Raw genomic sequence first — 23,842 nt, 5'->3', positions numbered from 1 at the left:
CACGCGCGCACGCACGCACGCACGCTCGCACGCACGCACACACGCACACACGCACACGCACACGCACACACACACACACACACACACACACACACACACGCGCGCGCGCGCGCGCGCGCGCGCACAAGGACACATGCGCTAAGAAATTACTAGTAAAGTAAGTGGAAAGAATCAACAATGAGTAATCGTAGAAGCCCAAATTGTTTTGCGAAAGAAGGCTGGATCAAGTTACTCGGAGTGTAGGAAAAACAGGTCGGGGCAAGCACGCGCTCATGTCAGAGTACTTTCTTAAAGCTATTTTACACTTTTCTTTAACTCATTTGCAAATAGTATTTTATGTAAAAAACATGTTCCGATGGGCTTTCAGAACCTTCACAATTGGCTTGTGCGGCTAAAAGCATTGCCAGGAAGGGAGAGCGCACGTAGTGTTTGAGCATGCCAAGCAGCATTAAAGGAGGTCCTTGCTCTACGTACTACTTGGTTGGCGTTGTGAAAAATATTTTGCCTTTAATCAGCGTTATTTTCCGTCGCGTAATACAGAAAAAAGTCCGGGCTAAAAGTGATAAAGAAATAGCGAGACTAGGCAAGCACCTTGAGTGGTTGCTTACGCAGCCTGACTTATCGCATGGTGTAAGATGTGAATATAAAAATAAATCAGGCTACGAGTGCTTCAGACCAAGTCTCGGTCCCTGAATCGAGAGCCCCAAGCTCACAGTGACTATGAAGGGAAGTTCGGCGCTTTTCGAAAATTGCTCAATAAAAATGGCGTACACTTACTTGTCGCGCTGCGGTGGCGCCTGAAAAGATCTCCATTTTTAGCTTCCTATCGGGCTTGAGCGTATGTCTTGGAAAGTTCCGCTGAATGAAAGCGTGTTGCAATCTTGTTACACCCTAGCGTGGAGTGGCACGCACATTTTTAGCAAAAAAAGCTTTTCTTCTTTGGTCGATCCGCGACCTCGGCACACGCCCTAAGGGTGACGTATAGTTGCGCACGGCGAGAAATAGTGCGACCAAAGACGAAGGCACGACGGCGTCGATACGCTAGGTCAATCGAAACAAAATGAATTCTGTTCATGTTCTTACACAATGGCACCACTTTAAAGAAATAAACCTGAAACTATTTTTGCAATGGTAGTCAGTCGTACTACAGCACACACGCACAAAAAAAATTAAATAGCAGGCACACAATGATAATGGCGCGGACTCGTGCTGCGTATAGGAGGATTTCTAGTGACACTGCCTCTGTCGCTGCAAACCATGCGTCCCTGCAATTGAGCAACCGCTAGTTTTGCGCTGGTTTTATAAACCTTGGTGCTGCAAAACGTAGGCGGCACGTACGTCTCGGTATTTTTTCAGCTTTGGAGGCACTGAGAGAAGCTGATGAGGCAGTGACTGTCTCCGTGATGGCGGAGAGCCGTTCTTGGCCAGGTGACGCCACGTGGAGGCTCGCTTCGGCTGCAGCTTCTACAAACAAACCTGAAGCGATAGGCGCGTAGACCCATAGCACCTGGAGCTGTCAGACCTGGCACGTTATGTTTGACTTGTTCTTCACCGCTGCCATGGATGTTTCCCTCATCGGTGATCAGATCGATATACAACCACTGCCTTCCACCCACGCTGGGACCAAGTTGGCATTTTCAGGGGGAAACATCCTTTCGGTCCTTAATACAAAATGAATTACGACTCTGTATAACAGGGGACCAATTCGTGGTGTAATCGCGCCGTGTGCGGTGCGGTTACACGGAGAAAGATAAATAAATTGCGCCTCAATTATTTCTATCTACGCCTTTTTGTAAATGTCGCTTAAGTATGCATGCCGGAAATGCAATGACGTGTACTGGACTTGGCATTTCCACGTGCGTCTGTTTTCCCCGCGTTTGCTATATGTCCCGACATGTGACAGCCACTACACTTCAAGAATTGCGGCTCGCTCGTCTCACGCCATCGATTCATATTTGCTTGTGACTTGACGAAGGATTCGAGTGCTTGACGTTTCAGACGCCATCGCTGCGGTTTGCTGCGGCGAAAGGAAGCATCGGCGGTGCGGCAGCGAACGTGAGCGTCAACTTAACAGACTTACCGCCATGATTTATTGGCTACGGCGTTTTACTTGTGATCTATAAGCACTTTGCACTGAAGCTTTCCATAGCTGACAGCAGGATCAGAACACAGCCTAGCGAGCGGCGAGATCAAAATGGGAGTAATGAAATAAACATTCGACGTGACCTCTCCAATCGCTTATCATGAGGCAAAAGTGTCAAATTCAAAAATGTCCAAGTGCATTGCTTCGAATGACTTAGCATGCTTGCGAAAGAGAACATAAGCGCCAAAACATTCCGGAGTCTCACCTCGGCAACGCCCTACGCGTTGCATTCAGACGAACGTTGACCCTAACGGCTGGTGTCGCCGACACTGGAGTGATGAACGAGAGCGTCGTAGCGCCCTCTGGCTGGTGCATAATGCCTATGAGAAAACAGCGCTGGCCAAGGGGCGCTCCAGTAGTTTTAGGCTGCAGCTAAAACCCGCGGACACCATCCGGTAGGAAGGCTACAAAAATGTCAGCATGTTTTGAACGATAACAGACGCGCGGCTGCAACAACGCTTGCTTAAGCACGATGCGCCCAGCAAAGCTCTTCCCTTGGTCGTAAATCGTAAATACAAATAAATTCTGGGGCTTTACCTGCTGAAACCACGACCTGATTATAAGGCACGCTGTAGTGGGGGACTCCGGATGACCTTCGACCACTTGGGGTTTCTTAGCGTGCACCAAATGCACGCACATTAGCGCCTTTGCGGTTAGTTCTCATCAAAATATGGCCACCGCGTCCGGCCTCTATCACGTCCCCTTGAGAATAGCACACCAACGCCATAGCCATTAAGCTGCCGTGGCGGAAAACTTCAAGTTAGCGCTGTTGCCTATACGTGCGTTAACGTAACAGCCACTTTTGGCGCTTTATAATACCAGGTCTTGGCGATGCGCCAACATATTTTGCTTTGCCTACAGAAGACAAAGTACGTCACAGCAAATATATCCCTGAGGACAATTTTCGAGAGCAGCATTCCGGGCAAGTTGGTAATCCATTACTTAAATGATATTGCGCGACAAAACGACACGGACGTGAGAGAAGACGACACACTAAGCGTAAACTTTCAAATAAGTTCATTGTGTCACTGCTTCGATTTTATACATGGAAAGCAGTGTAGACCGCACATGCACTTACAAGAAAATGAAGTGCGAATTCATGCACCATAGTTACGAGTCATGTAATGCCGCCTCCAAGAAACTTAGTTCTTTTTCAGTGAGAGCCAGAGACGGGAAGCTAACACACTTATCACCCAATAACTCGATCATCTGCAGTTCAGATATTTCACGGATCTGGTGGTTTCTTGGCGATCCACTGTCGCGATCATGAATGCAAACATCTTGAGGATCAATGCACGATTGTTTCCCGTGGCAGCACGCAGCTCATCCGTGAAATATCTCAAGCGCAGATGGTCGCGAAATTGTGTTATAAGTGCGTTAGCTTCCCGTCTCTGGCTCTCACAGAAAAAGAACTCAGTGTCTTGGAGGCGGCATCACATGACTCGTAACTATGTTACATGAATTCACACTTCATTTTCTTGTAAGCGCATGCGCGGTCTACACTGCTTCCCATGTATAAAATCGACGCAGTGGCACAATAAACTTAGTTGAAAGTTTGCTCTTGGTGTGTCGTCTTCTCTCACGTCCGTGTCGTTTTTTTGTCGCGCAATATCATTTAAGTAAGACAATTTTCGCCTGCTGAATTCACTTCGCCTATAAATTTGACGAAGCATCCTGCTTCGTAAAGAATTCTACTTATAGCTGACAAGCCAACCTTGGTAATAGACTTGTTGTTCGGAAGGCACAAGCGGTCTCATGTGGCTATATATTGTCACGACTAAAGAAGCTAACAGCCACAGAAGACAACGAAGTAAGGGACACGAGAGCCAGCACGTCTCTCTACGAAGAGGAGAGAAACTCGCTTTGCCACTTCCATCCAGCGTCAGTGTCTGACGAATACCTGGCGACTCTGTGAACCGCCATCTATGCCGTTACTGCAGGACTCCTGGCTGCTGCCGCTGCGAGCTCCAAACTTATTTTCACCTGCTACGCCTAATTGCTCCCCTTCCGGGGCGATTTAGGTGGGGGTTGTAATAACTGCGAAAGGGGGTCGTGGCAGCATAAATTATTCCCTCTTGGCTCCACCGTTACAGCGCCTCTGGGATCCCGAAGCGGAGGATCCTTTATAAATCAATGTGTCAGCCCTGTAGTCTAGAAGGAATCGTTTTATTTTCCACTTATTACTTGGAACGCGTTACCAGAGAAATCAACAGGAATTTGCGCTCGGAGACACGGCTTTCTTCATTTAGTTACCGAGCTCGGCGTCTCTGTCAGCATAATTGAACTATCTGTCCCCTGACAATATCACAAGGATTGTCTGATCGCGTTTGGAAAGTTTTCCTCTTGCGTATTCAGCGATCGCAGGAGTTATTTCTTTTCATTCCTACTCACAGAAAAGCAACAATATGCATTAGACAGGCATGTCATGTCCGACTTTGGTATCACGTACAAATAACGTCTCGGTGCTCAAAGCAGAACGACAGTGCTGAATCGATGAGCGGGATGCAAGCAGTCAAGAATAATTCAGTGCTACTTCGCCGCTGTCGCAACTCGGCTGTGTGAATGTTGTGTCTTATGGTATTCAAGTCGAAGTTATGTACAGAACTGACATAAAACTAGAGAAGAAGCACTGCGCTGCAGAGAAGCACTTTGTGGAGTCACTTTGAAACTCGGTAAGGGAATTGCTAATAATGGCATGTCATATTATGTGTTCACAATACCTATAATAAGTAAGAAATAGACTGGTTGCAATCAAGAACGGGGCATGATACTTACAAAAAGCCATTCACGAAAAGATTAATTTGTTTTTAGAACAACTTCTTACAAGTATATATTTGTGGCGCCACAGTTATCCTAGATTAGAGTCGAGACCTGCGCTTGTTGGTATGCCGCACTCCAGAACTCAAAGCTATCCTCCACGGTAGCTCAGTGGCTGGAGCTTAACACGAAGTCGTGGGTTCAATTCGCCACCACAAAGGTGGCATCCCGGTCGGGACAGAAAAAACACTTGCATACCGCGCTTTGCATCCCCGTTGAAGAAATTTATGTGGCCGAAATTAGGCCAAATCAATCAATCAATCAATCAATCAATCAATCAATCAATCAATCAATCAATCAATCAATTAATTAATCAATCAATCAATCAATCAATCAATCAATACTTCAGAGCTTATGCGCCGTTCACACCGCACCAGGACACAAGTAAAACATTGGCCAATGACAGACTGATCAACCGAGCTTGAAGACATCTACCGAAAAGGTGGGACTAAGATGGAACGCACTTAACAGAAAACGACAAAAGAGGAAGATTATTCCATGCAAACAAAGAAGGATAACTTCATTTTAAAACGTATCCCGTCCGGCACTTAAGTGTCAATGTATATCAGTACTCCCCCACAACTTCCTTAATGTGCTCCTACAACAATTGCAATGTTGATTTCTCAGGTATTGAGCCAGTGTGACTGAGACTGCGGGCAGAAAGATGGCAATATGTGAGAATTTGTTCGTATAATGCTGTGAAACTTGCAGCCTTTCGTATTGTCCTTATCCTCGTCAGCCAAGAACTACCTTCAATATGGTTCACATTCAGTCACTCGAAAGCAACGTTCAGTCTCTGCTATCATCCCTGCAGCGCCAGCCACATGAACAATTGCTGCTCAGAATTAGAGAACTGATCCATACCTTAGCCAAAAAATGGCACCATGCCATTATTTAGTGGCTTTCTAGTTATAGCGGCATCATTTCTACGAGCACACGCAATGACGCTATTCGGTGAGCTGCTGAAGACAGCACGTTAGGAATTCGTAGCATTGTAAAAGTCAGATATCGCCAAAAAAAACAAAAAAATCTATACGTCACAAGTTTCCCCGTCACCTTGAGGCAATATCTCACAGAATTCGTCTGAACGCCGCATTCCCGAAAAGCTGCCTTTACATCTTTGAATGACTACCAACCCATATTGTTATAACTATGCTCTGGTGGAAACTGTGGAACACATTTCGCAAGAATGTCCATGGGCGCTTTAACGCAGAGTAATTCCGAACTTTTTCTATTCTATTTCTGGAATCAGCCCTCCCCACTGGTCAAAAATTTTTCAGGCCATTCCCACTTCGCATGTTTGTCACGCGACGTCACGAAAACCTAAGACTACCAATGTGACATGACACCTACACACGGATTACGCCTGATTTGAATGAACAAAAGAAACAAATAGTTGTTTCCTTTCTACGTCTTTCTGGTCATTAATCATTCACTATTGGTCAAAAGGTTTCAAGCGGCGCCCATTTCGCCTGTCTGTCACGAGGGTGTCACAAAACCATGAATACTCACCATGTCAAACTGATGGTTATACAATAAAGCTGCGTTAATTTGCCGAGCAAAACTGATTTTCTTTGCGAAACAGTCGAAGACTGCTCCAATTCGAAAGGAGCAGAAGATGGCTGCCCGTCGATCGTTCTAGCACTGGCTTGTCGGAGATGTCGGGGAGAATGAATTTATTAGTGTAGAATAAAAAAATTTCGTCGCAGCATAACATTGTGGAGCTTTTTCGGCACGTATAGAGCATCGCTCTGCCAACTCTTCTTCGCTGAGGATGTTTTAACGGCATATTTAACCTTCCATTGTGCGCCACCGCAATTTTCGACCATCTAACGTAAGCTAAGCAAGGGGAAGCGGACCAATCGCAGACAATCACTTATTTATTTTATTTGATTTATTTTTTGAGTACCCGCTTCGCTATTCAGTCATTACAGCAGGAATGGTACGTTTCATATAAACAAACACCCAAAATTACATTCATAGAGCATGGAAGAAATCACTTGAACAAATACAGGACAGTGCCAGGTGGTTGAATATTCCAATCTCTTACAGTACGAACCGAGAAACAGTACCGGAACGCGTCACCCTTAAAAAGAATGTCATGTATATTTAGTTTGTGATCTCGTCTTTTAGAAACACAGGTGGGCGTAGGAAAATACAATTCCCTAGCTATCCGCCGTTTTAGAATAGTATATGTTATGAATCTATTTTAATCTGAGACTTCGACGACGGTGTTCAAGAAGACACCATTTCAATGCCTTTTGTTTTCTGTCATTCTAAGCATCCTGTCATAATATCCAAGGACAAACCGAACTGCCCTGTTTTGCACATTCTCAAGTTTATCTGGGAACTCGTAGATAAACTGCGAGTTCTGTAGTATATGGGTCCTAGCAAACGCATGCATACTCCAGTGTACTGCGGACATGTGTGAAATGCAGCTGTTCCTTAAGTCGTAGAGATACATAAGAAACTCCTGATACGGCTTTTCGTTGCTGAGAACGTGCTGCATAAAAACGTTTTTCCGAGCCTGAAAGAAGCCTGCGAATACACGAAAAGTGCCTCGAGCGGCCAGTCGCGCGGCAACTAGGCGTGTATTCGCGGACTGCTTTCACGCATGGAAAAACACTTTTGTGTAGCAGGTATTGAGCTACAGAAAGCTGTATCGGGAGTTTTTCATGCTGCTCTACGACATTCTCATTTACACTTTTAATGTAATTATAATATCTGAGAAGTTGATTAATTAATACTAATTGTGTAATCAGGCGGAATGCAAATAATCTGAGTATCTCCAGGCCTGGAATATATGGGACTTATTCTCAAAGTGGAATATTTATGTCAAGTACTAAACATTTGCACAATATCTGGCAAACAAGGAAGAGGAAGAAGTGTAGCTGTCGAGGCTAGCCAGTCATCGTATGTACGTTCGCCCTGTATTAGAATTTGGATGCGTGCTCTTCTCTGGAGCTCCAGCCTACATGTCCCGTCCTCTAATCCTCTTAGAAAGAGAAGCATTACGTCTGTATTTAGGTCTTCCTAAATTTGTCGCAAATTATATTCTTTATCTAGAATCCCGTGTTCCTCCTCTCTCGCGCAGGTTCCGGCTTTTGACAGTGCAGGCGTTCGTAAGGATTTATGAATCACCGCTGCGTCATCCCCAAACAATCTTTATTTCACAACCTGCATTGTTTTTTGGTGTCATCTGGCCGCGGCCACATACTCCGCAAATTATATTCGTGCAATAATGACTTGACTCTTTGGGCGTGCGCTTATGCGATGTACTTCCTATTCCCGACAGAGCTGTTGCCACGGATATTCAATTCGATGACATTTTTCCTAATAATGCAAAATTACTTCTACACCGTATTCTAGACGGTATAATACAAGATCATCTAAAAATCTTCAAACAAACATTGTGATTGCGACAGATGCTTTACAATGTGAAGAAAAGTCAGGTGTAGGGATATTTTCCCCCGATTCTCGATTGGACAGTTTCTCTTCGGCTGCCAGATTTCATACCGATCTTTTTAGCCGAATTCATGGCCGTGGTGCTGGCATTACGCAAATTAGGACCATAAATTGCGTCAGCCGGGATAGTCACTGATTCGTTATCATTGTGCTCATCCCTTACTGCTTCTAGTGGTTCTTGCGTGATGAGGACGTTTCAATCATCGGTACCTGGGTACTTGAGAAGCGTGCGTTTGGTTTGGGTGCCTGGCCATAAAGAACTAATCATAAATGAAATTGGAGACTCTTTAGCTAAGGCATCCATAAGTGGCCCGATTCTCCTTTGCTGCCCTTTGACTGTTCATGTTACTGCTGCTAGATTTCGCAGGAGTGTCATTTTTTTTTGCCGTACATGGAAAATTGAAGTGGCCATCACGAGGCTGCGCTGCCGCATATCTGCATTGAACTTCTACCTCCACAGGTCTCGTCTGGTCCACTCACCATTATGCTCATTCTGTGGCGAAGCGGAGACAATAGACCATTTCTTGTGGTCTTGCAGACGTTTTTCTATTACAATAAAACGACTACTCGAAATCCCGCCTCACTCTATTGGTCTAACTTTATCAATGCTTGTGATCCTATGTTTTGGAGCCTCCATTATTGGGTTTAGTCACAGAAATGTGTGCTTGGCAATCCAAAATTACCTCATTGAAACCAATCGATTTCCATGTTAGACTGATTGTTCTCCCTCCCAACCATAGCTTTCTTTTATTTCTTATCTATTATTATTATTATTATTATTATTATTATTATTATTATTATTAGTAGTAGTAGTAGTAGTAGTAGTAGTAGTAGTAGTAGTAGTATTATATACCCGGTTTTCTTTTGATAATTTCTTTTTTTTCCAGACACAAAACGTTTACTTTTAAACTCCAACGCTCAAATTGTTAACTCCCTTGTTATTATTATTTTTATGCACCTAATTGAACCACCCGATTCATGGCCAATCCCCCACTGTGGGTATGTGCCACGGCCACTCAGGACAACAACAACAACAACACAAGAGCGGCTATCGTGGAAACTTCTTACGGCTTCGAGGAGAACATCAGCAGCGATCAATGATACCGGTGAGCGGCGGGACAGCACCAAGCGTTGTCGTTCAACTGCCACCGTGGCGGAGGGGCAAGGCAGCAACGGGGATGTGCAAGCGTTGTAAGGGTTGCCATTACCGCAGCAAGACTTCGGAACCGACGAGCCTGTGAGCCAGCCTGGAGCCAGCCTGGAGCCGCCAGGGTCTCCTACTTTTGACCACCAACATTCGTTGGAATGCTGGCGGGAATGCTGGCAGCATGACGGACGAAGCAAGCTGTGCAACAAAGGCGAGAGTAGAAGATGAGATCGACCACATGAATGAGAAAACATTGACGTACTCCCTTAGCGAAGAAGAAGAGATTGAATGTGATGGGGAGGCAAATTCATTCACTCTTGTGACATATAAAAAAAAAGATGGTTCGAGGGAATTCCTGTGGTATTCCAACTGATTGAAGTAATGAAATCGTTTCGGAAAGTAAACCCAAATGCTGTAGCTTCTGAAATCATCGCGATAGCAAAAGAGAATGTAGGTTCTGAGTAAACAAAGACGGAAGTTTCTCAGTTACTGTGAGTTCACTCACCTCAGCCAAAAGCTTGTTGTCATGTGTACTGGCTTACTAGTGAAGCCATTTATTTCGGAGTCATACATATGAAATGATGGCAGAATGAGAAACGTACCTCTAGAATACACAGAAGAACAATGAAAAGAATACTAGAGAGAGTCAGGAGTGACATCAGCTAGACGCCAGACCCGTCACATAGGTCAAGAAGATGGCGCCGTGGAATCGCGCCCTGTGAGAAGTGTAATTTTGCAATTCCGCTATGACCGATCAATCCGAAAGGGTGTGTATCTTGGCTTCACTAGCCATCGAGTTGAGGAATATCTGGAGCCAGCCAGACGCTGCTACAACTGCCAGAGATTTGGTCACTTAGCAAAAAATAGCCGAGGAACAAGGCGCTGCAAAATGTGTGCAAAAGACCACCATCACAAAAACTGTAAGTCTAAAGACAAGCGAAGTGCGCGAATTGCAATGGGCCCAACACTGCATAATTTTATGGATACCCGTAGAACAAAGCGGCCTCTCATCAATGCCAACACGACATTCTCTATGGTCGCACACAACAGCGCGGTGCACGAGAACCAAACACGAATACGATGAAGCCAGCGCAACCACCTCGAGCACAAGCGCCTAAGCATCAGGACACTTCTATGCAGTATGCAAAAGTCTCAAGAGGACCACAACACCGAGGGCAAAGTTTTGAGACATCGCCATGCCAATGTCAAGCTCGAACAAGTTCAGGAGGGATCTCGTCAGAAGAGCAACCACATGGCTAACATACGACAGAATACGAGCACACCGCAATAAGTAAGTGTAAGGAAAGAAGCGAACTCTGCGTATATAGCTGAACTTGTCATACCAATGCTGTTTTGTGTTTTAAAATCCACATTTGCCGCGATTCTAGAGGCTAATAATCTCTCGGAGGTCAAGACCGTATTGTCGATGTAACTAGTATATTGAAAAACACTACATCAGCCACAATGCAGGCGGGGCATGAATAATTGCTATCAAAATGTAGCCTTATTCCAGTGGAACGCAAATAGTCTTCGCTCTAAGTGTGTAGATTTTAGAAAACTATTGGCTGATCTCTCCTTTCCAGTGTTATGTATTACAGAGGCCTGTGTAGACAACGCTTTTAGACTAGCCAACTACGTTGTTTATACGTCCTCTCTATCTTCAGGATTAAGCAAAACGATGATCTGTGTTCGAAAAGACCTGCCGTCAGCGTTATTAAGTGCCGCAGCGTCAGGCACACCAGAATACGTAGCATGTGAAGTTCGGTTTGACCGAGTGAATATCGCTATAGTCATTGTTTATCTACCACCTTCTACAAGTATTGAAATTTCCACTTTTACAGGCCTCTTTACAGATGTAATCTTTTGCGGAGATTTCAATGCGCATAATTTCATGTGGGAAAGCGCCTACTGTGGCGTCATGGAAAAGACCTGTAAAAGACAATTCAGAAGAGTAGTTTGTGTTTGTTGAATGGCGGCTCAGTGACATCCCTACGGGAGTTTTAATTAACTTTAAACCCGTTGCTGCGGGTTTTAATTTACCTGCCTGGGCCTCACGCTTTGCTAGAACGATATTGCATGTGGAGCAACATGGAGAACCGACATTGAAATCAGGGGTAGTGATCATTTTCCTGCTCTAATACAGCATTCTAGACCACGATTTTCGACTTATCGGTGCTCTGCAAAGATAACAAATTGGCAGGCATTTCGATATCACATTACAAGTCAAGCTGATGCGGTCAATGATACAGACAGTCTATTATCGCTTATAAGTTATATCTTTGTTCAAATTTTGTTAAGATTCCTGAACGTTACGCTGGTGTAGACTCTGAATACGAAAGGCTCAGAGTTATACGCCGCAGAGCTGAAAGCAAATGCCGACGCACAGGCCTTATTGAAGATTACTGAGAATGTCGAAAGATATATGATCGTATGCGTCGTCAGCCGGAGCGCCTAGGAAAAAGCGCTCGCAAGAATTCGGCAATTCACTTACTCCCCTTATACTTGAATCAAAATTATGGAATGTTCTGCGCTCTTGGAACGGGCCAGTAACGCACCAACAAGCATTTAGAACTCTAGCTTTAGTCCAGAAAGTACCGGAAACGACCGTTGCAAACGAGTTATGTCAGCTTAATACACGGCCTAGTGCCGCAGTAACCACACCGGAATATAGTAACTCTGTCGAAGAGGTCAAAGCTTAGATAAATTTTTCTGTCAATCACCATCATCATGACTTAGCCCAGCTGTTTTCATTAGAAGAATTAAAGAACTCACTCGTACCGTGCCGCCAGAGGACATCGGCTGGACCTGACGGGGTCACATATGCTGCCCTGAAAAACCTGTGTCCTATGGCTACCAAACTTCGTTAAAATTACTGAATGATGCGTGGATATTGGAATGTCTTCCTCCTTCCTGGAAAATCGCACGAGTAGTTCCAATACTAAAACCGTGTAAAACTCCTTTATCGCTAGGTTCTTACCAACCTGTCAGTCTGACAAGTCGCCTATATGAACTCATGGAAAAGATGATAGACGTTAGGCTTCAGTGGTGAACAGACTGCACCAACGCACAACCCGAAAACATTGTGGGCTTCCGCTGGCGCCAGTGGCTGCGGAAGAATCACCATTGCAGTGCTTCTAGACATAAAGCTTGCATTTGACACAGCCAGCCACACTCACTTACTACATGATTTAATCCAGTTGGCCATAGTTGTTCCCAACACCAAGATGGATTGCGGATTTCTTAAGAGGCAGGAAAATCTTTATTGAAACTGCTCATGGCAAAATCACAGAGCATAAAGTCAATCAAGGCGTTCCGCAAGGCAGTGTACTCGGTCCATTTCTATTTACCTGTGTTATGGCTGAATTATCCTATATCCTGTTTGCTACCTTGGATTATTCACCATATGCAGACGACTTGTGCATGTGGGCATCTGACTCGAGTACTCAAGCCATTCAGCAAAAACTGCAAGCTGGCCTAACGCTAATTAATGAATTTTTGAAAAGCAGAGGTGTGAACACTTCACATGAGAAAACTGCTATACTTCCTTTTTACAAGAAAACGCCTCAAAAGATTCCAGCTCGTGTTAGACTCTCAGCGTCCGCAACTTGTGCGACTTCTTCGCTATTATAGACAGACGTCAATCATGGGCTCCCCAAATAAAAGCATTAGAGGAGAGTCAACTCCCTAATAAAAATTCTTCATCGATTTGCTGGAGTGAGATGGGATAGTTCGAACTCTTCCTGATTACGCGTTCACTCTGCTATCATTAGATAAAGAAAGCATACTCTGCTCATGTGCTACACAGAATATTCTGTAATCTAGAGGAAACAATTCAAAGATTGCTGGCCAGAAGCCTTCGCACATGTCTTGGTGTTCCGCATGCATCTGCCAGTGTTTTGGTAATTGCTGAGTCCCGCCAACCAACTTTTCATGCAATAAGATTTACGGAAACTTGTCACTTTTTTCGTTTGGTTATACAACACGCTAAGTATCCACTATGCCAACACCTTCAGGATAGAACCGCTTCACGCATACATGAAGAAATACGGCGGGGCAAAAACTTGCTGCCTGCTTCCCTACCTGCGCAACTCATCCGCCATGGCGACCAGCAATTCTAGAAATAGTCACTTCAAATCCTGGAGTAGGCCGCAAATGTGATCTGCCTGTAGTTGCGATAGAGCAATTAAATTTATCACATCTTTACTCTAAGTACGTAGATCACATTCACGTGTATACCGATGGATCATGCTGGAAACAAAGCTCCACAACTGCGTTTTATATGCCTGCATAATAAGAGAAAAGAGCCTATAGGCTTTGCCAATTTACAACGTCCACAACGGCAGAACTTTACGCAATATTTTGCTTTCTGTTACAAATGTCAGCAGTCAGAACGACTTCCATGGGTAATTCTGAGCGACTTACAAGCCTCACTGCTGTGCTTAAATGAAATCAGCTTAAGAAAAGCAAACATCTCATTGACATACGAAATACAGAAGATATACGCCATAGCAATAGATCTACAACATGACATAACAGTCCAGTGGATTCCAAGTCACTGTGAAATCATAGAAAATGTAACAGCTGATCACATTGCACGTGCAGCACATCAAGAGAATGAATTATCACTTCTACCTGTAGCGGCGAGTGATGCGCGATGTCTATTGAACAAACTATGGTATAGATTGTCCGAGGAAACTTGGTTCATAAATGGTGCGCAGAACTCTCAATTGTATAACATAGATCACGGAATAGAATTCAATATTTCGTTTAAATTTAGTCGATATGTTGCAGCAACAGCTCATAGGCTTTAGCTAGGCACTGCCTATACTAAAAGCTTCCTTTACGGGATAAGAATAACTAACCGTGCTACATGCTCATGCCAAGATGCTGAAGAAGAAATAAAACACCTTCTTCTAAACCGTAAAAATCATGATGCTCCCCGAAAGGAACCTTCGTAAAAACTACATGGGTTGGATAGACCGTCACTATACTTAAGAAAAATTTTAGGTCCATGGCCAACAGAAAAACTTCAAAACATCGTTGCGCGTACCTTAGTACAATTTTGGAGGCATAAAAAACTAAGTCACACAACAGTTATTGCTCGCACTGTTATTATTAACAGCCAGCCTTAATTGCATGTTCATTGTGTCTTCGTGTTCATGTAGCATCTGTATTTGTTGCATTTGGAATGCGGCATTCAAGGGCCCAGCATCTTCTGGGTGAATATCTTCGTTTTGTGAACGTTTATGCTGTGTGAACTCATGGGTTGCGTGTCAACACTTCGGTTGTTAGAGTATTTATGCTATGTGAACTCTTCTATTGCGTGAACATTTATTTATATTGCAGTAGTGATCACTTAATATGTGAATGTTCGTTCATGTATTTATTAGTCCACTTTTGTGATCCTTCACAACTTTCACAGAATAACAATATATCATGTAAAAGAAGAGCAGTAGCCGGCGCCACACTTAGGCACGAACCTCTCCTTAAATACATTTAATAATAATAAGATAGATCACTATAATTTTTCCGCGTTAATGATTCCGGGTCGCAGGATCAAAAGTTCAAAATAAGAAATCTCGCTCGCCTCATTTGAGACTTCGTAGCATAAATGAAGCGCGCCAGAATGAAACTCCGACCGGTGAGGTATTAGGATAATTAACGAGGGATTAAAATACGGGCTTCGAGAAGCACGGTGCTTGGCTATCATCGTCCAGGGTTCTTCGTTCCAGCCCTAACTACATTCGCCCAATGAATTCACTACTGGATGATTCTCGCACTGGTGAATTTCTCAGGCTCCCTATTCGACGCTTAGAAACTCTCCGAGAATAATTTGCCGACAGAGATTATATTATGAAAAAAAAAAACATTTCGGCGCTTTCAATTTATTGTTTAGAAATTGTATCTTCTTTCTCATTTTGAGGCCTTACACTCTATTTTACACGACAGTGAGCAAATGCGGTCGTGAGTATTTAGTTATCCGATGTTGACCAACGCCGAACGTTTTCCTTTGGTCCTATCCAATGCACTGGGGTGGGGTGACACCGGCAGTGTAGCTGGCACGCTCTTTGTCACGCAAACTGCGCTCTGAGGCGTCTTGAGTGCAACTATTAACCTTGCTATTCCTATTAATGCTTCGTCCTCTAGCGAAAATGCCAATTTTTGTCTGTACTGCTTGGTGCCGCTCCGAACGCGCGTAATGTGCTACATTGCCTAGAGGCAAGCCTGAAATTGAGAACGAAGAGACAGAGAAATAGCGAGAAAGAATGAATAAGGGAAACTATATTTTGTGGTCGTCTCTAAATGCGCGTGTGACGCAGGCGTGATTTATTGAAGCAGACTGTTATGCCTAGGATACGCTTATAGGATGTTCACGGCAAGATGACCCATCGTATTTTCCAGTATAACTAAGCGCAAGAACTTGTCTGCTCGATTCCTACCGCTTTTTAACCTGACGCGCCTGTTCGAATGCATACAAGTGAAAACACTCGTACTTTGCGAAATATTTAGTTGTGGTTAATGAGTTTGTTCACAAGGAGAAATAAGAACAAACACTAGACATTAGCGGTACCGTTTCTAAGGTATACTTAGCAATCCAACTATTTTTTGGGGGGTTCGAAATTTTTATTCTGGTTGACTTTTGCAGGTTCGGAAGAAGCGTTCCGGTCCGGTTCTCAGGCGGCTCGATGGTTTGTACACATTTTCTTGAACATACCTTGACTTTGTTACTAAATTGTGTTTCCTTACACTTTTCGATATGAAGGATAAACGTTACGAGTACAGAGCTATCTTTCTTGCTTACGTGGCGGCCAACTAGCAGGAAGTTTGACTTTGAATGTAGCTGAGTATTAAGCGTTGATTAGAAAAAGAATACAAAAGACTTTGTTTGTTTGTATCCACGTTGTATGCAACGTAAGAAGGCACTAAAATAGTGTCATTCATGATCCTTCATTGCAGGCTTAATGTATAATACGAAGATCGCCCAGCAAGATAAAGCCAACCGAACAGGTTACTAACATAATGAATATTATTGTCAAAATCATAGACAGCCTATCGTGGCTATCTTGTTCGGCCTGTACCTACCTGTCCAAACGTCCGCGGTGCATGTACGTTACTCTCTAGCATGACTGTGCGTTTTGTCTTTCGCTCTCGCCCAACATTCTGCACCTATAGGCAAGCTAAAACCGCAAATGACCAACCGAACCAAAAACCTAAGTTGAATCCTATTCCATGCGAGAAGCTCTTGGGTTTGGTAGTAGGTGCCGCATGCAGCGTTGTTAGCCAAGCCCAAACGTTGCGATGGAGACATGACCTGTGTGTTCAAACACACCGACCTTCCTTTGATCCTGTGTGGGTCGCAGTGCACACCAGTACGGATAATATCGCGTGTGGAGAGCGGTGGGAAACACGCTGCAGGCTGGGCGCGGCTTCAAAAGAACGCGGCTGTTGGCATAAGCATGGCAATCACCCACCACAGCAATCAAGTGGTGGGTAATATGGCGACGCAGAGGCCTCGTCGTGGCCTTAATTATGGCTGTGACACGCGTAAAAGGTATAGATGTAAGTGTAGCAAAGATCCATACATGGCTGCATCTTTTGTATGCTTCTTTGTTCTCCGTCGAAACCGAATCGCCTTGTGTATGGATTTTTGGATTGTGCTTTATGGTGAAACGCGTGCTACTCCGAATGAAGTAGGGCGACCGCCAGGACCGACATTATCGTTGCCTTCCGGAAATGCTTAATAGCTGCTGCAACACAGGCTGTCAAAGCCCAGTCACACTAGAGCCTTCCGTCATCTCTCGGGCTCAATGCACGCTCGTCGCACACAAAGGCTTTCTGTCTGATTAATGATGCCTCCCTAGTAGGATACGTTCTGCTTAGCTGTATACGAAAGGATATGTATGTGCCCCTTTGCTAATGTCGAGGTCGATTTACGAGTGATTAAAGGTTCCAGCGTCTTATTTATCAGAATGTACGTATGGGACGTAAACAGGAATGTTGCTACAACGAACGGAGATCTTGAGTCCTCTCTCCGCGGCTCGAGTGACATGCCTGGCACAATGAAGCCTGAAGCTACTTTGCAGATCTTGAAAGAAATCTTACGAAAACGAGACGTCAGTGAACACGATAAGGAGAGCAGCTTCTTTCCCGCATTCAAGAAGTTATTGTCACGAAGAGGCCGGTGCCGCATTCGATGACCCTTCCTATTTCATCAAATCAGTCAGTAATTAGAGTATCATCATAACCTCGGCGAATTAATTAATTGGAAAAGTAGCCACAATAATTAATGAATGAATAATTGAATGAATAGATCAACAAAACAATCAACGAAAGGGCAGTATCATTTTCATGCCTTAAAATTTGTGGCGTACCAATAACGGGCATTCTGTTGCGCACATTGACGGTGTATTTCCTCTCTTAAACGTGCATAGTGAATGCTAACTTTCCAAACAGCTACACAGACACGTGGAGCTAAATCTGCGGCAGAAACCTTCTAGACTCCAAGTTCATTTGTAAAGACTACGCTTTTGGGTACGCTAAATGTGTTGTCGAGCGAACAAAAAAAAAATGGTATGTTATAAGCTTGCAAGAATAGGTATATGAAGTATGCTAACGTTGCAACGAAATAGGTACGGAAACTTGAGCGAACTGTGACTAAGGAAGAAAATATCTACCACGAGCAGCGCCATTTCATGACTTGGAATCCATATAGCTTTATTAAATCACTTCGCATTTAGGCTATAGAGGCTGTAAAATAAAACTAAGCATTTGTTTCCTGCCCGTAAAATGGAAAGTTTTAACTCAAATCTTTCTTTTGTAGAGAAACCAATGACCAATAGTCACACTGTTATCAGCAGACACAAATAAACGAAGCTATACGTAGAAACAATTAGACAATCTCTGAGAAATATTTAGTAACGCTGTCTACAAAACTGCAAGCACTTTCAGCACTCCCGGTGAAAGATAGCACGAATATCATCGCTCAATAACTTTTGGTATTTGTATATCTGTAAGGAAAATGAAACTTTAGCAAAGCCCTACGAACGTTATAGTTTACAAACATCTTTCAGAAATTGAATTTTTGAAGAAGCGGTTCCATTATAACGGTATATACTGAGCTTATTATCGATTTTAAGATTGGCATATATGTATGTAGGCGTGTAGGAGCCAGAAGTTTCATTCTGATAGGAGGTGACAAAGGTGATAGAGGGAGCATAATTCACATATTGAACCGAAAAGCACCCGCCGCGGTGTCGCAGTGTCTTTGGCGTTGCGCTGCTAAGCCCGAGGGGGCGCTGTATCAAATGCCGGCCGCGCCTGCCGCACTTCGATGGGGGGTCAATTGTAAAAAACCCCGTGTGCCATACATTGGGGGAACGTTAAAGGTCACCAGGTGGTAAAAATTAACCCGGAGTCCCCCACTACGGCGTTCCTCATAGTCATATGATGGCTTTGGGCGCATAAAGCCTCACAATATCTTTCTTTTTTTTTAACCAAGCAGCAGTATAACGTATAACCGAATCTTGCGTCTATGCCTGGCGACGTGATCCGCGGACGAGTTCCGATGACTCGGTGGGGGTCGCTGCACCCTCTTGACGCCATCTCAAAGTCCACACGCACTGGCTAGTCGAAGGCCGGCGTAGCTTGTGCACGCGATAATGGGGACGTGCTTGGCGAGTGGCGCTCGCCTGGAGTGGCAATATATGCACGATGAGCTAGTGCGTACCCCCTGCTGCAAAACGCGAGAGGAGTCGGCAGCTCCAATTCGCGGCCGCCTGTTGACTTTGGCCGCCGATAACGGAGGCTACGAGAAGGTCGAGGGGCACCGGCGACCGCTGCTCCTCTCTCGGTGTTCATTATCACTCGCCGCGTGCGCGAGTTTGTAGGCAAACTCTGGTAAACACGCGGGAGTGTTAATGTGGATATTCACATCCACGATCGCCAGGGCAACCGCGGTTATCACCTATTTTTGTTCGTCTTTTTCCTGTCGCCTTAAACAAGCATTTAGTTAACTAAGGTGGTAACTTGGGCTTGTTGGTGATTCATTACGAGCAGTAGGCGTAACGCGCTGTGCACCGGGACAAAAGAATAAGTGGCAAGACGCACTTGACGCCATGTGAGTGCAGCAAGTCTCTGTTGATGGACGGCGCAATACCTCCAGAAACACCTCAGATGAACACTCCTGTCTGTGATCCCTGATCCAGACGAACATCATCCCACAGGGCAAGTAATTAGAATGCAGCTCAAGCGCCCGTTCCTGCGTGCAGCATCGGCGTACTTCGGCTTTTTACCATTCGACTCGGCGCATACTAAACTTATTAGAAGGGCAATTGCCTCCATGTGTCTTCAGGTGGCGTTGGTGAGGTCTTGTTTTGAAAACGTGCAGGAAAGCTTTAACTGTCACGTTGCACGGCTACGATCAACCGGATACCCTTGTTCTAACATGGTTTCAGTTGAGGGAGCGCTCCTTCAGAAATTAGACGGTAAGTGGAAAACCAAGCTGCTACTAGAAGAAAGGCCGCAAGTTGTTCCGTACATGCATAAGGTGGCCCGAAATTGAAAGCTAAGAGTTTGCCAGCTGACTTTAGCCAGAGTTTAAACATATACAAGTGCCACGTAGCTGGCCAGAACAAAGCTAATGTTCTTTGCCGTCGCTTGGCGATACTCAAAAAATTTATTTCATTCAGCCTAATTAGGCAATCAGTCTTATTAATTAATATACTCAGATATTATAATTAGAGCAAAAGTGTCAATGCGAAAATTCTAGAGGGATATGAAAAACTCCCGATACAGCTTTCTGCTGCTCAGTACGTGCTACATAAATTTGTTTTGCCGAGCGTTTCTCATTGCGTTTCTCATAGCGTTCCATATTTCAATTTTCTCATTGACACTTTTCATCTCATCATTACACTTGATAAGTTGAATAATTAAGATTAATTGGCTAATTAGGCGTAATAAAAAATATAGCTTATCTGCAAGCAACTTCAAATATTACATTTGTTATGTCCAGCTGCGTGGCATTTGCTTTTTTTAAAACTCTGGCAATATTTACCTGGGGTACCCTCTATATCGGCCAGACAGGTCGTTGCATCAACGATAGTGCAAGGGAACACGAGCTGTCTGTCAAGGATAAGATTAATGCAAACTTACCTATGCACTACGATTCCTGCACGTGTGAGCCAGATCTTTTCCATATACGCATTCTTGGTAAAAGAAGGATCCTTTGGCATGCGAAATAATGGAGGCTTATTTCATCAACATGTCAAACATGACATCTTTGTTAGCGATACGTCTGCGGCTTTACGCAGCCGTGAACGGCAGTTTTTGCGCTGTATGATTGGATAATCACGCAAACTTTGTTTAGGTCTTGTGCTGAGATGTACGTGCGCACATGGCCACCTTCTCTTGTAAAGGTGACCCCGTCTGCTTTCGATAAACTAGTTGCAAGTGACGCTCTTTCCTGTCCTATAGCTTTTTTCTGCCCTTGGTGGCATCGTAACATTGAGAAATAAGATGAACTAACTAGCCCAGCAACAAGTATCGATAACCTCTGTGAGCAGCTATAACGACTGAGAAAACAGAACCCCCCTTTCATTGTGCCTTCAATTTGTTTTACTGCGCCAGTGGCCAAAGGGGTTGCCGTTGCTCATGTGTCGTGTCGTATCTTCACAAAGTTCACTGCTAGCATGCCTGTGCAGTGTGGCAGTTGGGGTTTGAGCTATGAGTAACCATATCAGAAAACGAAAAGGCGCAAGTATGGCAAAAGAAAATCTTCCAAGATCCAAATAAACTTTGTGCATGAACTAGTGGGAATGACAAAAAATATACTTCACAGGCTCAACTTGCAACCAGTATTAATTACGAAAATTGTTATTGTTGCGTTACGAGTGCCCGCGCAAAACGATGCAGTATGTGTGCAATTTTTGAAACAATTCTGGCAGTTTGAGGATGGAAGGCATGCGGTTGAAACTTTCTGCACATCAATTTCAGTACCAGTGCATTGTATATATTAAAAAGCGTTAAAAAGCGTAAAAAGCGAAGAAATAATAGCAGTAAGCGTGACTAACACAGGTAGAAGGCGCGGACCGAATGAGCGGCGGACGCGTTAAAGGCCCCTCACCAGGCCACATAGCAAATTTTGGTTATATGCTGGAACTTGTTACGCGCCCTCTTGGGAGCATTCGATTGCAAGAATTTCTCAAATTGGTTCATTAATAGCCGAGATAGAAATATCTCATTGCCGCCAACTGATTATTTCCGGAGGCGAACTTCACCGCCCCCCCCCCCCCCCCCCAACAAGGGCTTTCTCTCCGCTTGCCCCGTCTAGCCTGCGCAAGCGAAATTTCTTCCCTGCGATCTCCCATACCGGAGCTGGAGGATCGCGTGACGCATACGTCATGGGTCCCGCCATCTATTTTCTTTCTCATGTTTTTTTGCTGCGCGGGGCATTTCCGCTGATGGACGCGAGCGCGAGCTGTTTCGTTTGTCTCATCTCGCGCAGCGCATGATTTTGCGCGCTGTGCACGAAAACTACTGATTAGTGGTATAAGTCAGCGTTACACGAACACTTAGGCAGACAATAGCGGATTACAGAGCATGATCGCGCGTTAGAGCAAAGTAGAGAATGACATAGTTTCGTTCTGAGCGTACGCGATTGCATGACGTGGGAACAAGTAGGCGAAATGGAAAAATTAACAGATGTTGCCTTGAATATATATCTGAGTGTCACGTGTCCCTGTGAGCGACGTCACAGCATATACATGTACGTAGGCGCACTTGCTGATGTACGTCAACACACCGTCTTAGAGTCCGGCGCCCTCGACGAGAAGGGCCAACGACGTTTAGTTTGAAATTTCAGCTGTTTTCGCGGCGCGTAGCGATGTAATTATTAGAAGACACGGTCGTGAGCGTGCACTGTATTCACTATGCTTGTCAGCTCAATATGTCCAGACTCGTTTGAGGGCCCTTTAAGGAACGGATTCCGTAACACAACGGTGCCATTGGCTCTTGAGGCGTGTTACTGGTTCCGTTTCCGTAACACATCCCGGTAACCTATGAGGTTACCTGGGGGCCTCACTGTCGCCGCCTTCAACTTCTAATTCCTTTTGGATGATTAAGTGAATATGCATAATGTTTTTTTTTCGTTTGCTTATCTGCTCGCAGTCGTCGACGTCCGATGAGTACGAGAGATAGCACAGGCAGGCGTCGCCGTCACCGAGGCACAGGAAACCCAGTCACGCCCTCCTTCAAGGACACCCGTGGTTCCAGCAAGTCCAGACAGCACCGCAGCCGAGTTTCTCGAAGCACCGAAAAAAAGAAAACGCAGGGAGCGCGGACACTGGAAAAAGAACCAGGGTCCACAACTCAGCTCCTCTAACGGGAGAAGGCGCACTCGCCGCCGATGTTCGTCCGCTTCTGGGTGCTGGGCTGGACACTGTCTCGCGATTCGCGATCGCCGTGCGGACATGGAACGCATGGCAGGTGTTCCATCGCACGGCACGCGAGAAGAAACCCGAAAGACCCTAACTGTCCAGCTCCGGCCATGATTCCCACCCACTCCCCTAACCCTGTTCCTGAACGCCACGCCATGTTCCCGCGTCTGAAATAAAGACCCCCGATGTCGCCATTTTGTACTGGCATGCTCGAGAGCGTCTTCTACGGGTATTCTCTGTGTCAGTGAAGCACAAGAGGGAGAAAAGCTGAAGTAAAACCTAATAGCATAGTAAAACAGCGCCCCCCCCCCCAGCTTGAGATTATATATATATAAAACCCTTTTAAGATCTCGGGATATTCTGGATGTCAGACAATGGCCTGGAGTCGAGTACAGTCTGGCAGAATGTGTCGCTCCATGGGCCTGCCGATGGAGCCACTGACGCACGTTACTGCTTTCGTGGCTGGCGAGGATGAGGTCCACTGGCCAAATTGGCAATACGAATATGAAAACAAAGATTCTTTGCGAACCTTCCCGGACTTTCTAGACTACGAGTGCTGCTGGTCTCTTGCTGAATAGCTCACGAGCAGGACACTGCCATCTTTACTGTGCTTACGTGTGGCCTAGCTGCAGACCTTGTATTCTACGGACTTGCGCTATCATTAGATAAATATCTAACTATCCTCATTGCAACAAATATGCGCAATCAAGGGCGCATTTCCTTTGATAAAGCAAACCTTTATACGCCCATTTTTTTAGGCATAGGGGTTTGGACCATCTGGTCGCTTGGTTTTTCTCCGAGTAAGGTGCCGTTTACTATTGCGCAATCTCTAGGATC

The 23,842-nt window shown here is 44.9% G+C and overlaps 1 protein-coding gene across 2 annotated transcripts in view; it reads left to right on the top strand.

The window, feature by feature from the left end:
* LOC142582383 (uncharacterized) overlaps positions 1–23,236 on the top strand; it is a 196,728-nt gene extending 173,492 nt beyond the window's left edge. Inside the window, exons 4-5 of one of the 2 annotated variants that reach the window (XM_075692037.1) lie at positions 16,219–16,261; positions 22,737–23,236. In XM_075692037.1, the coding sequence (XP_075548152.1) occupies positions 16,219–16,261; positions 22,737–22,766 (73 nt within the window). In that variant the 3' untranslated portion in view covers positions 22,767–23,236. The remainder of the gene's footprint in view (positions 1–16,218; positions 16,262–22,736) is intronic. The other variant, XM_075692036.1, reaches the window with a different exon arrangement.
* The last annotated feature ends 606 nt before the right edge of the window (positions 23,237–23,842 follow it).

This window comes from Dermacentor variabilis, chromosome 5, assembly GCF_050947875.1.
Source record: "Dermacentor variabilis isolate Ectoservices chromosome 5, ASM5094787v1, whole genome shotgun sequence".
In the NCBI taxonomy this organism is placed as follows: domain Eukaryota; kingdom Metazoa; phylum Arthropoda; class Arachnida; order Ixodida; family Ixodidae; genus Dermacentor; species Dermacentor variabilis.
Note: the sequence above shows the minus strand (reverse complement) of the source record. Positions and strands in the feature narration are given on the sequence as shown.